The sequence below is a fragment of the Ceratotherium simum genome, chromosome 40 (genome assembly GCF_057802395.1).
Source record: "Ceratotherium simum simum isolate JZ-2026a chromosome 40, ASM5780239v1, whole genome shotgun sequence".
NCBI lineage: Eukaryota > Metazoa > Chordata > Mammalia > Perissodactyla > Rhinocerotidae > Ceratotherium > Ceratotherium simum.
In genome coordinates, this window is record NC_141939.1 from 12569595 (window position 1) to 12584033 (window position 14439).

Below are 14439 nucleotides of genomic sequence, written 5' to 3' on the forward strand. Positions count from 1 at the left end.
CTGAGAACCTCGAGGACACAGGCCGGAGGCCTGTCTGGCGGAGGCGGAGGGATGGATGTGCAACGCAAATGGCCACCTGTGCCGTCAGCACGCATTTCTATTTCCCGCTTCCCGTGTTGCCGTGTGTCAGTCAGTCACACTTTAAGATGTACCAGGGGAACAGACTATTTAAAGAAACCTAATAACAAATTCTTTTTTAACACAAGCATATTTTTGGAATGTGAAGTAATACCTAATTTATCTGGTACACCAGGAATTTTATACAACCACGGTATAAAAATGTATAAATCTTTGCAAGAAATCGAGACGAGGCGCAGGAACTCTACGTTACAAATTCATTTCTTGCTTATTTTGTAGCCGAAGTCTGACTTCAGCTCAGGGGTACAACGGGACCTGTGTAGGGACAGGGACACGAACACACACAGGCCTAAGCCTGCCGTCCCCCTTCAGGAGGCTGGCGCCCCCCAGGGCGTGGCAGGGGCACGGTGCAGGTTCAGACCTCTCTGTCTGCCGCTGTGGTTCAAAATTCCTGCATGAAGGGCACATTTTTACTGAATGATGAGAAAAAAGGTCTCAGGCAAATACTCACTGAGAGAAGAAAACCAATGACCTAAATTCACTGATGGGACAGACGACTGACAGCAGGCCTTCCTGGGGATCTCTGACGAGGGCTGGGCAAGCTGGACGAGACAGAGAAGGGTGGGCACACCCACCGCCCCTCAAATGGCACCGTCTTGGCTGAGATGCCCAGGATGCCCACGGGTCATGACACAGCTTTCAACAGTCCCCTCACAAAATCACTTTGAAAAAATAAGTGAGGGGCCTGCCCAGTGGCGCAAGCGGTTAAGTGCGCGTGCTCCACTGCGGCGGCCCGCGGTTCACCGGTTCGGATCCCAGGCGCGCACCGACGCACTGCTTGTCGAGCCATGCTGTGGTGGCGTCCCACATAAAGTGGAGGAAGATGGGCACGGATGTTAGCTCAGAGCCAGTTTTCCTCAGAAAAAAAGAGGAGGATTGGCATCAGATGTTAGCTTAGGGCTGATCTTCCTCACAAAAAAAAAAAAGAAGAAGAAAAAATAAGTGAAAAAAAAAAATCACTTTGTTAGGACAAAAGTAAAAGTCTAGAGTGAAAACTGATTTCAAATTCGTCTCCCCTTTTCAGCATTTTTTGAGGCTAATAGACCAAGCATGCACTCCACAAACCGTCCCCAGATGTCAGAGCAGATCAACTGGTGAATTCTGTGAGTTACACCCTAACGTTGTTTAAGAACCCTGAAGAACACAACACACTGTGAAATATGCAGATACCAAAGGAGGGGGAGGAGGAAGAAGGGTGCTTGTGGAAAAGGAGCGCTGTGCCCTTTTGGACAGATAACACGAACACCTTTTCACTGGAGACACATTTGAAGGATTCAGCCCGTTGGACTATATCAACACCATTCCTTCCACATTACATGAGGCCCGTCGAGGAAGCAAAGGGAATCCGCCAGCGTCGGAGAGAGGAGAACTTGCTGACCCTTTGTAGAATCTTTACGTGGAAGGACAGGGAGGGGGAATGCAGGAGTCTGCTCAAGGGCCTATTCCACAGCAACGGGGTGAACAGGTGGGAGGTGGACACTTCTGCCCTCTGAACTACCTAGGATTTCAAAGAAGTGGATGCTGCTCCACCTTTCCAGAGGGATTACAAATTTACAAAATTTTTTTGTAATTTTTTGTAATTCTTTTCTGCATTTAGGAGAATTTCTGTTTCTGTGATTTTTTTCATTTGGTTGCCTTACTTTAAAAAGAAAACATTTCTTAACATTTTGCCCTCTCACTTCCTCATTTCTCCCGTCCACAACAATAACGTGAATGAAGCAGAAAACTACAACATGTCAGAGCCTGGCTTCTGCTGCATCAAGCAGGCAGTTCTCAACAGCCCTGCACCTAGCTGGTTTGGGGCCGAATGGAAATCCACGTGAACTGAAAATCAAGCCCTCATCCCACACCTGTCGTTCCCTCCCTAACGGGCCCGGGGAGGGATGCGAGGCACTGCAGGTTGCAAAACAGGCTCACAAGTTTTCTGGCACTGCCTACTTAAGATTTTTCCAGAAATCATTACATGGCAGGTGAGGCAATCAGCGCGAGTCTCTGCACTAAGCAACCACCGAGTTCTTGGTGGGTCAGGCAGGCGGCACGCATTGCTCACGCTGAAGAATAACACACGCCAGCTAAACTGGCAAAAAAATCCCTAATGAGTGATTTCTGGGGTACTTTCAGAACAGAATGGCCAAAACACTTCTGTGGATTGTAAATGGTGGGACCTTACTGGGAAGGTGAAATGATAACAGTCTCTGGGAGTGTGCTCCAGCAGGAGCCAAAGGAGTTCGTCCCACCCAGGGGAGGGAGCCTGGAGACCACCCATGGCTGAGACGGGCAGCCTCTTCACTGTCACGCCCTGGGATAGGAAGAGCAGGCTGGGCCTTAGAAATGGAATCCAGGACTCATTTCTTATTTCTTCTTCACCTAAGACAGGATACAAACAGTCCCGTGGGGCCGGAGCATGCGTCCCCAGTGGAAGCCCCCCACTCACCTCCATACACCTCTGAGGTGGAGGCCAGCAGCAGACGGGCACCGACTCGTTTTGCCAGCCCTAAGAAAGCAAAGGTAGGATAAGAGAAACTGTCAACTTCAGGCAAACAAGGAAAACACAGACGCACATGCACATTTTTGTGTCAATGTAAGGAATTTTTGTATTAATGATATCTGATCATCCATGCATCTTCAATTATCCACTCTTATTGCAACTACCTTGGAACAAAATAAAAACAAAAACAGTAAGAAAAACATAAATGAACCCTCAGAAGCACAGTATTTAGTTGGATACTTATAAGTGTAAGCAGGGCCAATGCAGAGTCTGTTGGTTTGAGAAGGTGTGATTTGAGGAGTTTCATAAAGACTCCTCTGCCTCAGCACATCACCCAGTGTTTATTGGGTGGCTTCACCCTGGGAGGCAGAAGGCAAGGCCCTTCACACCTGAACTGCCACTATTCCCCGCAAGCAGTCCCCCTGCCACTTCCCTCAGTGTGCGCCCTGCCATCTTCCAACTGTGCCTGAGCCAGACTCCCTGGCTGGGCACCTCTGCCTCCTCCTCCTGCCTCCTTCAAGCTGCAGCTTCAACAGCACCTTCTCCAAAGCAGCTTGCCACATTCCTCCGTCCTGCTCTGAACCCTCTCCTGCATTTACCCTCGCGTGTGGAAATGGACTAGAACATCATTATCCACGGTGGTCACATAAGTATGGAATATCCTCCAAACACTCTTCGCAGAGTCCCAAGGTACAGAGGTCACCAGAGGCTCTGAGACGCCCAGCACAAAAGAAATCAATTGCCCTTTACTTAACCCAGTGCTTCCTTCCCAAACAACTCCACCACGGAGCCTTTGTGCACAGACACCATCAGGGGAGGGGCCAGCTGTGCCGCACACCCCTCAGTGCCCAGCACTGCACATGGGGCAGAGGTCCAATGCGGTGCCCGTGAAGTGCTGCGAGGAGGGAGAGGTGAGGTGGGCACACACAACCTGCGGGCACTGCTGGGGGAGGCTGGCGAGACAGAAGTGGGTATGAGTGTGTAGGAGCATCTGGGGGAGGCAAGAAGACGCATGTCAAGAACAAGAGCCGGGGGTTGCTAAAAGGTAATGATGTGGAGATAACCTGTGCAAGCGCCACCATGTGCTTGAGGAAGAAAATGCTAAAAGGGGTGTAGTATGATATGGAATTTACAGGCTGCCAACATCACGGGCCCATCACAGGCACTCCAATTTCACCCCGCAGAAGTCTGCAAGATGGAGCAGCATACCACACTATTGCCCAGCGACAACGGTAGTAATGAAGAATTCCGAAGTCTTTTTTAAAATTAAACTTGTAATTTGAGACAATTGTAGACTCAAATGCAGTTGTAAGAAGTCATACAGAGAGATCCCATGAACGCTTTACCCAATTTCTCCCAACAGTAAAAACTTGCAAAACTACAGTACAACATCACAACCAGGATCGTGACAACAGATACCGTCAAGACACAGAACATCCCATCGCTGCAAGGATCCCTCCTGGGTGAAGCCAGGGGAGCTCACCCACACTGCCCTAGCGCCCGGGGGTTTATGCTGAGACTGGACAAAGAAGCTGCATCACGAAGAAGTCAAGCACAGGACCGGGGAGGTGGGGAGCCACAGAGAGGGCAGGGCCCACCAGGAAGGAGCCAGGCAAAGTTCAGTGCATCTTGTCTCAAGAGCAAAATGACTAATGACGGCTCCTTTCAGTTCGGAACACAAAGCCCCTCTGGGTCTCTTTCTGGCCTACCAATTGCCTCCCATCTCCCCCTAGCTTTTGTCCATGTCATTCCCGGAAGACCCTTACCATTCCTTCAGGACCCCCAGGTCCAATCTCACTCGTGGTTCAGGCCCAGCTCAGGATCACTGAACTCTAACAGTACGTCACTGGCACCTCTCTTCTGGAAACTTTCCTCTCCTACTCAGTATCGCTGATGCCTGTGCCCATATTTCGCCTCCCCTAAGAGACACTAAGTTCCCTGGCAGAAAAGCCTGATTACAACCCTTATCTGAATTCCCTCCACAGCGGACAGGACAGTGCCTAGGGCTCAGTGGCTGCATTGCCTAAACAGGTGGAATGAATGACATCTCTTTAAACATCATGTGCTTGGTGGCTTTCCCTCTATGGAATCTAGTTCTGGTATGAAGGAGGGGGCTAGGGAGGCAGAGCGAGAGTAGGGAGGGACAGGAGACTGCGGTGTCAAGAATGGGGAACAGCTTCTACCACACCACACCTCTAAGCAGAAGTGGGGGACTCTGTTCTGTCCAGCGACCAGGGCAGGGGTCGGGACAAAGAGGAGGACAAATGCCCTTGCAGATTACAATGGAAGTAACTTCACGCAGAGCTTGATCCGCCAACATGTTTAGTTTCAGAGACCTGAAAACCCATCTCTGCTGCCCTTTCCGTCCTGTCTCTGTGCTTCACTCAAATTAAAATTTAGCACTTTACTTCCGAAATCCATTTATAGAACCTGTTTTAAATGTTCCTATAATTAAATTCACTTTTTACTTGACATTTTAAAAAGTGGTTCCCTTCCTCCACTTTGCAATTAATCAAATCCCCCAGTTTTTTAAGCCTGTGCCAAACTTAAGCGTGCCTCTAATTTCAAGCATTAATATGTGCTTATCATCCACAGCTATAAATCTAAGGCCTGCTGTTTGTGAAGACACAAGTGTGGCCACCTTTACCGGGGCTCACTCTTGCATCCTTCATCTTTCACTTCTAAGGTGAATTCTGAGGTTCAGTTCAGAGCCAGGTACTCAGTCCCGACAACCATAAGGACCGCTCTCCACCCACTCCTTCCAAGAGTGCTACTGAAATCCCGTGTGTGTGCACGTGTGTGTGTGCATGCATGTGCAGTCCACTCCAACCCAATCTCAGATGAGTCGCCAGTGCCTCCTTCCAGCCCAGAGCCACATGCGCCACGTGCCAGAGGGGAAAGTGGAGGAAGGCTGGGCGGTCACTTGAAAGCACAGGTGGTCACTCCCAGGGGATTCAACTGAGGCAATGCAGGCTGGTTACTACAATGACTGTCTCCTCTAGACAAATTCAAGTCAAGCCACATTGAAATAGCACGGGCAGGGGGTGAGGGAGGGTGTGAAGACCAAGATCAAACTCTAAGAGAACAGTCAACTACCTACGCCAGAGTCGTCTGAATATGCCCAACAACAGCCTCGAAAGCAGGAAGGGCAGCGCTTACCCAGCATGTTTAGCGTCCCGATCGTGTTGGTCTTCAGCGTCTTGATGGGGTTGTACATGTAGTTTGGAGGGGAGGCCGGAGAGGCCAGATGGTATATCTGGTCAACTAAAGGAGACAAAACGGAAATATGTTATTTCCAAGAAAAACTCTAGAATTATTCTGAACTCCCAAGAAGCAGACTGTATAATAAAGGTGTTCATGTATCTTTCACTGAAATTCTAGTTGTTGCATTATTCTTCATAGAAACTAATTTACATTTGCAATTAGAAGACTTTAAACAAAAATAGCAAGTCTAATTATCTGGAACATAAACAAAAATAGCAAGTCTAATTATCTGGAACAAAGACATGTGCTGGGCCAGTTATGTGGGCCTGTTCTCCTCTAATTAGAGTCAATCTGATTACTGAGTTGATTGTTTTCTGAGAAGATCTGTCCCAGATAAAGCATCCAAATCAGAAGGAAGACTGGTTTTTCAGACATAGAATTAGACATGAATATCTAAATTAAACAAGGTTTTTAATTTGTAAAACAAATCTGACAACATAAACGCACAAATGTATGGGAGAAAATAAAATAGCCTTTTGCTTCATTTTGTCTGCATTCTGTAGACACAAAACCAGAGCCCGAGAAGACGGTCAGGCCGGGTGGTTTTCAAAGCCATGGACGGCTAAACAATTTACCCTCCACACACCTCCCCTGGTGCACAGGCCTTCACTTGAACATCACCAACCACAGCGCTCACTCTCAGGTCTGGTAAGACCCGCCACACAGCAGAGGCCCTTTGGGAACCAACGTCTCCCTGTGAAACAGCCGTGACGGATAAGCACGTGTGAGGAAGGCCATCCCCGCAGACGACGTCTGTGCCATGCCGTCCCAAGACAGGCGAAAGAAAACATGACCACCACGGCAGAGGCGAGGATGCTACCCCAACGAATGCTCCTTGCACAGGGTGTTGGCCCCCATGCGAGAGCACCCGCAGGGACCCCTCTGCTCCCCACCCCACCCGGCTCCCCCGGCCTCCCACCCTCTTCCCAACCAGGGACCACTGCTCTCCTCTGAGGTAACGGCACATCAGGGGCAAGGTTTCAGAGAGGACGGGCAAAACAGGCACTTGAAACAACAGTCCTCATAACCTTCTCAGAAAACACCCCCACCAACAAGTGCCTGACCTCCTCACCCACTCCACACCTGTCACCCCCCAGGAGTGTGGGAATCACTGCAGTGCCTTCTGGGATCAGGGCTGTTGCCTGACTCTCCTACCCAGGGTTGAGGCTGGATGACAGTTCATCATCTTCAGACAAGGCAGAAGTGGCGGCTGCACAGGAGAGCACTGTATTCTAGGCCGTGAGCTTGGACTCCACTTAATTCACCCTAACGACCACAGTGCTTTCAGGCTCAAAGGCATCTGGGAGACTGGGGGCACGTGAGCCATCAAGACCAGGAAAAGGGGAAGCTAGATGGTTCTAAGGAGACTGAATCTTTGGGAAGGGTGCTAGGTATCGCACAGGCTCATGGAATAACCTGGTGACTATATTTTTTCCTAGATCAGGACCACACGTCAAGAGAGGTAAGAACAACACGTGAAAGGCTGTGGGTCCCATCTTTGGGATATTTATTTGTAAGGCCTCTTTGCCAAGACTATTCCAGCAAACTCCTGATGTAATAAAAAAAAAAAGTCTTCCTGTTTTATGCAATGCAATCCCTGTTTTTTGCAGAAATAGAAAAAATTCATTCTAAAATCTCAAGGGACCCTGAATAGCCAAAACAATTTCTAAAAAGAGGAACAAAGAAAACTCACACATCCTGATTTCAAGACACATTACAAAGCTACAATAATCAAAACAGTGTGGTACTGGCATAAAGACTGACACAAAGATCAACAGAATAGAACAGAATGCCCAGAAATAAAGCCTCACATGTATACGGTCAAATGATCTTCAACAAGGGTGCCAAACCACTCAATGGAGAGAGAAGAGTCTCTTTAACAAACGGTGCTGGGAAAACTGGATGTCCACATGCAAAAAAGAATGAAGTTGGACCCTTATCTCACACCGTACACAAAAATTAACTCAAAATGGATTAAAGACCTAAATGTAAGACCCAAAACTACAAAACTCCTAGAAGAAAACATAGGGGAAAAGCTACATGACATTGGATTTGGCAAAGATTTCTTGGACATAACACCAAAAACACAGGCAACAAAGGCAAAAATAGACAAATGGGACTACACTGAATTTTAAAACTTTTGTGCTAACCTCAAAGGACACAATCAATAGAGTAAAAAGGCAACATATGAAATAAGAGAAAACATTTGCAAATCATATGTGTAATAAGGGGTTAATATCCATAATACATAAAGAACTCCTACACATCAACCACAAAAAATCAAATAACCCAATTAAAAATGGCAAAGCACTTAAACAGACATTTCTCCAAAGACAATATATAAATGGTCAACAAGCATATGAAAAGATACTCAACATCACTAATCATCAGAGAAATGCAAACAAAACCACAATGAAATCACCTCATACATATCAGGATGGCTACTACTAAAAAAAAAAATTAAAAATAAACAATAAAATAACAAGTGTTGGGGAGGATATGGAGAAACTGGAACCCTTGTGCACAGTTGGTGGGAATGTAAAATGGTGCAGCCACTACGGAAAACAATAAGACAGTACCTCAAAATATTAAAAATAGAATTACCATATGGTCCACAAATTCCACTTCCGGGTATATACCCAAAAGAATTGACAACAGGGTCTTGATGAGATATTTGCACGCCCATGTCCACAGCAGCACTATACACAATAGCCAAAAGGTGGAAACAACCCAAGGGTCCATCAACAGATGAAAAGACAAACAAAATATGGTATACACATTCAGTGGAATATTATTCAGCCTTAAAAAGGAGGAAAATCCTGTCACATGCTACAACATGGATGAACTTTGAGGACATTATTCTAAGTAAAATAAGTCAGTCACAAAAAGATAAATACTGAATAGTCAAATTCATAGAGACAGAAAGTAGAATGATGGGTGCCAGGGGCTAGCGGGGGAAGGAATGGGAGTTAGTGTTCAATGAGTACAGAGTTTCAGTTTTGCAAGATGCAAAAGTTCTGGAGATCTGTTTTACAACAATGTGAATATACTTAACACTACTGAACTATACCACTTAAAAATGGTTGTTGGTAAAAAAAAAAAAAAACAAAAGAAAGGTGCTTATGAGAGGGAAAAGCAGAGGAAAAAAGTATTCGTGAAAAGCAATCAAACTCTCTATCAAAGCTGAAGTCAGAATGAACGGTGTTGGTTCACGTATTTGTTCTCCTTTTGTCAACCCTGGGAATATAAAGGCTAAAACTCAGGCTCCTGAGCCACTGCAGACCATTCGAGGTTCTCCATCAATCCTCCTCTGCATCAGTTACCCAGTGAATCTTTTGAAGGACAGACGCCTGGGCCCCTGGCACCCCACACAGACCCTCCAGGTGGGGAGCCACTCTGGACCTTTACACATACGTTTTTAAAAGCCTCCTTTGAAAACTATTGGGTCAATTAAAAATAGAACCTAAGCTATTGAAAGAATAATCTTTCTTCAAGAAAACATAAAACCTTGTTAAGCTGTTCATAGTCCGTCAATGTGCCAATTCATGGAAGGCATCTACCTAAACAAGAGGAAGATCCCGTGACTGCTTTCGAACAACCACACGTCTGTCTGAGTTGATAAACAGCTAAAAATACACAGCAAAGAAAAATCCTATTGTGCTAACTGCAAGTTAATAAGACGGTTCTCACAAAATCCCATCATTCTTAGGCTGCTTCACCTTTTCCAGCTTACAGATGTGACCAGGAAGAGCACAGGTCATTCCCGCACACCTGCTTAAAAGTACGCAGGTGTAGGCAGCAGCCCTTCGACTCCACACGGGGTACCGAATGTCCTCACACGCCTGCTGCCGCTCTCGTAAGCACGGTGCCAGATCAGATCCGAAGCCTGGACAGCGCTGCGGAGCTGAGCGCCGGAGAGCACGCTCCTCCCGCCTCGCTGGCTCTCTGCTCACAGACGGGGCACCACACGCGCTGAAGACAGCGTCAACCACAGCGTACGGGCTGTGATCTCAGAACAAATCATTCAGCCCTACGTTTACTCCTGAGGTGACAACATGTGCAGGGGAAGGAGGAGAAACTTCGTTCAAGATGAAGGCAGGCAGAGCGTGTTGCGAGTGTGGAGCCCTGCCGCCCCGGGTCAGCAGCACACACTCACCCCGCTGCCTGCACGGCGCGTGACAGCCACTGCCACCCCTCGGCCAGCCTCCAGATCCGCGTCCTCACTCAGGATCAGCTCACCGAGCACAGGAAGGAAGCCTTTTCCTTCCTTCTGATCTCCACACAGCTCTGCCCTCTGCAGGCAGGGCAGCCCCTGACACCCAACCAAGTGGGCTCGCCTCCCTGGGGAGTTAAACAAGACTCTACACCAGTGGAAGTTGTCTCACAAAGTAAAGTGTATTTGCGGCAAACAGGAGGCCATGAGGAATCATCTCCAAAGTCACAGGGCCCCAAACAAAGGAAAGCAGGAACTTTTATTTGGTTGGGGAATGAATATTCAAAAGGGAGAGGCGAGTATTCGCTTGCACAGGCTCAGCTGGAGGACATGCTTCCACATAATGAGGCCTAAGCTCCTCCTGGAAAGGTCTTTGTATTAAAAATAAGGCAAAGGTCATGGGCATAGCTCTTGTGAGGCTTGGTCAATTTCAGGATGGCTGGTGGTTACATCTCCCTTGAGTGCCTTCCTTGGTCAGTTTCGGGATGGCTGGTGGTTACACCTCCTTAACACACAAAAGGACAAGAAACAACTTGGAAAAACAGTTAATTGCTTCCAAACCCACCTTTGAGTTTCTTGAGGCACCTAGTCAGTGACACCCCCAGTCACCATGGGCACCCACACACGCCGGGTCCCGCCCAGGCTGGCTAGGCAGGCCTGAAACCCAAGACTGAAACAAACACCCCCACACGGGGCTACGGCCTGCCGCAATGGGAAGGGTGCTCAACAAGTCAGCTGAGTGAAGAGAGGAGCCACACCTGGCACTTTCTCATCCAAAGGCTATTGCATCTGGTTTGTTGCTTTTTCACAGCTGACAGTTTAGCCCAACTGCTGCTCCCCTTTCATCGAACCTGGAGAGGCGAAGGTCTGCCCTGCAAAGCTACCGTCTCATAAGGTTTAAGTCCAGCACTGCTGCGTCCTAAGAACGCTGTGAAAATCAGTGTTTTCAACGGCCCCTCTTTCCTACGAGAAGGTGCTTTCTGTAACATTCACAACAGAACGCCAGGTCCTGTCCTAAAAAGGACATAGCACCAGAGTCTGTGGACTAATTAATCTGGTGAGGAATTATGAGGATGAGAGCAGGGGGAACTTCAGAACAAGCATAACTCATCAGCAATGAGAAGTGCTACGAAAACCCTACGGAATATCAATAACAGAGCAGCAAAGTTAACCCCCACAGCCCAGGAACAAAGCCCTCCCAACATGTCAACCACAGTACAAAGTATACCCAAAATGAGCATGATATGCAAAAATCTAACTGGGGATGGAGAAGAGAAGAGAAAAGGAGAAAGAAAGGCACGCCCATTCATTTGCTGGATACGCGCCTCTCAACACTGCCCGCCAACCGACCCTCCCGTGACCCCATCACATTTACAAGGGCTGTGTGCTGTAATCACAGCTAAAAAAACAGGAGCCTTAAAAAATGAGCCTAAAAGAGCTCAAATTAATAATCAAAGAAGGGAAACAGTACAGCAAACCAATGTTTTCCTTTTTCCACATAATTTCCTAAAGTAGGTTCAAAACAGCATTCCTGGCAGAATGCAGGCGTGTTATTTTTATGTTGGGGAGAGCATGGGTGAGGGTAGGGTAGCTGAGGCATGCTCAGCCCTACTGTGAATTCTGAAACCCACCAGCCTAACCACACGTGAACTTCCTACAGGCTGTAATGAATTTCACTGTCCCTGAAATCCACAAAAATGATACATAGATACAGAAGAAAAAACTGTCAAAATCCAACTCTTGGGATAATCCAAATTATTGTTCAGAATCCAAAGAAATCATGTGTTACCTCCTACCAAAGGGGAAATCCACATAAAAACTGACTGAATGTGTCCATCTCCCCCTTGATTTTTTTTTGCTGAAGTTCCGAGTGCAGCCTGTGTGAGACCTCCTCCGTGTGCCAGGGCCAGCCTTAGTAAACTGATGAGACACCAATTAGGATTCACACCCAGAAACTTTGGAAAAACTAAAAAATAAAACAAAGGGTTGGTTCTTGCTGCGAACGTGCATGATTATTTAGTATATGGTGAAATCCCATCATAAAGACACTTGGCTACACATTTTCTTTTTCTTCATTTGGGTCAGAGGCCTGGCATAAATAGTGCACGAGAGGTCACTCTGCGACATGGAAGGCATGGGCTGCCCCTCAGCCCTAACACCAGTATTCATGATGGAAGACAAGATTAACGACACAGAACTTTTCCAAGTGTAAAGACCACATTTCTCTTCGCACAAGTAACAAAAAGAGTGGAATTTTGCCTGGATTTCATATCAAATAATATTGACAATGCAAAGGGAAGACTGCACGTGCCAGAGGTCTGGCTCAGGTCCTGGATCAAAAGTTCCAATCCGTGTGGCTGCTTGTCAATTTCCTACAGGCTGGCAGCCCCCCCTCACCCAGACTCTCCCCCACCATGCGGGGGCTCAGCATGCTAACACCACGGCAAGAGCACCAACAGCACCTGAGCTGCACAGTAGGAACTCCCAGGCTTCAAGTTAAACAGACCAAGATCCGCAGCCTCTGCATTTTGTGTTCACGTTTGCAACACAAACTGAAGGTGAGAAATTTCTAAATTATAATTCAACACAAGTATTCTAATCAGGGCAGCACTCCTCAAATGTCTACATAAACATGGACCCAATGCGCTTGGCAAACACCGTTCCCATCCCACCTTTCACGGTCGACTCCAGTGTCTGGGTGCTAAGGGCCCAGCCTCTCCTATTCTCCCTCTCCTGGAGTCGCCCTCCTGGCCTTGCACAGGATTTCTGCACCTGCGTAGAAGGTGGGTAACAGAAAGGGCTCCATGCACTGGTTTCCTCGCCTATAAAATAAAGATGGTAACTGCCTACTTCACATGAATGTTTGAAAGAATTAAATTTGTTCATCATAGACAATGATGAGAGCAGTGCTGGAACACAGCAGGCGTTAGCTATTGCCATTTTCTGCTTTCATTTTCCTGGACTCCTCTATACAGGGTCTACAGGTTTCAGGAGCCGGCTCCCATGACACAATGGCATTTCTGCCTTTTTCTGTCCTCGCAGAAATGCTGGTCCCAAGATTCCCGTTTATGCAGATGGTGGCCAAGTAAACTGGGACAGCTTTTTGGGAAGGCATATGCTGCATGCATCAGGAGCCTGGACATGTGTCCTAAGATAATGACAACATGACTTAGATGTGTATACTGGGTGGCTATCTCAAGCAAGGAAGGTTTATGATGTCCCCACGTTGCAGACAACCTAAATATCCAGCATAGGAATAATGAAACTATACTGTATTCATACGATGTGGAAATGCTAATAAAATAATGTTGAGGGAAAAAATGTGTCTTTGTAAAGAGATCGGGCATAGCCACATAACAGAATACTAAGTAGCTGCCAATAATAATAACAATAATAATAATAATAAAGTAGCTCTCTATGCATAACATAGAAAGATCACCAGGATATAAAAAGAAAAAATATTGCAGAGCAATATAGAATATGCTGCTTTCTCTGCAATGAGGGAAAATTATGAATACCTATTTATATTAAATATATATGCACTTATATATAAAGAAACTACAGATGAACGCAAAGAAATTGTTAACAGCAGTTTCCTGAGGAGAGTTAGGAACTGGGAAGACAGGAGATAGAGGCAAGAGGAAGACTTTCTGCAGTCTCTCTTTTTAATTTTCTTTAAAAAAGTTTGAACCACACAAAAATATTGCCTATTAAGCATGTTTTTAATTTAAAAATCACATTTAGACAAATGATTGGATGTTAACATGAACACACTATTTCTGGATGGGAGGATTAAAGATAATTTCCTATTTTTTAAAATACTTTGCCAAATTTTCTTTAACATGTATGTACTTGTTTTATCATCAGGAAAGAATAGTCTTTTGAAAAGAGAGGAAAAAAATTAAGATTGTCTTCCATCTCATTCTTGATCAAATAAACAAGAAATCTAATTCTTTCATTTAGTTCAAAATATTTTTTAATTTCTCTTGAGATTTCTTCTTTGACCCATGTGCTAATTAGAAGTACGTTGTTTAACCTCCAAATATTTTGTGGTTTTCCAGCTTTCTGTTATTGATTTCTAGTTTTAATTCCATTGTGGTCTGAAAGTATACTTTACATAATTTCCATTCAAATTTTTTTATATTCTACTAATAAACTTAAAAGTCTGGTAAAGTGTATTTTATGGCCCAGCATATGGTCTATCTTGGTGAATGTTCTATGTGAGCTTGAGAAGAATGTGTTTTCTGCTGTTCTTGGATGAAGTAGTCTACAGATGTCCATTATACCCTGTTGAATGGTGGTGGTGTTGAGTTCAACCATGTCCTCACTGATTTTC

At 46.1% G+C, this 14439-nt stretch overlaps 1 protein-coding gene across 4 annotated transcripts in view; it reads right to left on the reverse strand.

Annotated features, from left to right (window-relative positions):
• UXS1 (UDP-glucuronate decarboxylase 1) overlaps window positions 1-14439 on the reverse strand; it is a 97420-nt gene that overhangs the window by 27971 nt on the left and 55010 nt on the right. For all 4 annotated transcript variants that reach the window (XM_087426319.1, XM_087426318.1, XM_087426321.1 and 1 more), the window contains exons 7-8: window positions 5786-5890; window positions 2573-2632 (exon numbers count right to left, since the gene is read on the reverse strand). In XM_087426319.1, the coding sequence (XP_087282445.1) occupies window positions 2573-2632; window positions 5786-5890 (165 nt within the window). The remainder of the gene's footprint in view (window positions 1-2572; window positions 2633-5785; window positions 5891-14439) is intronic.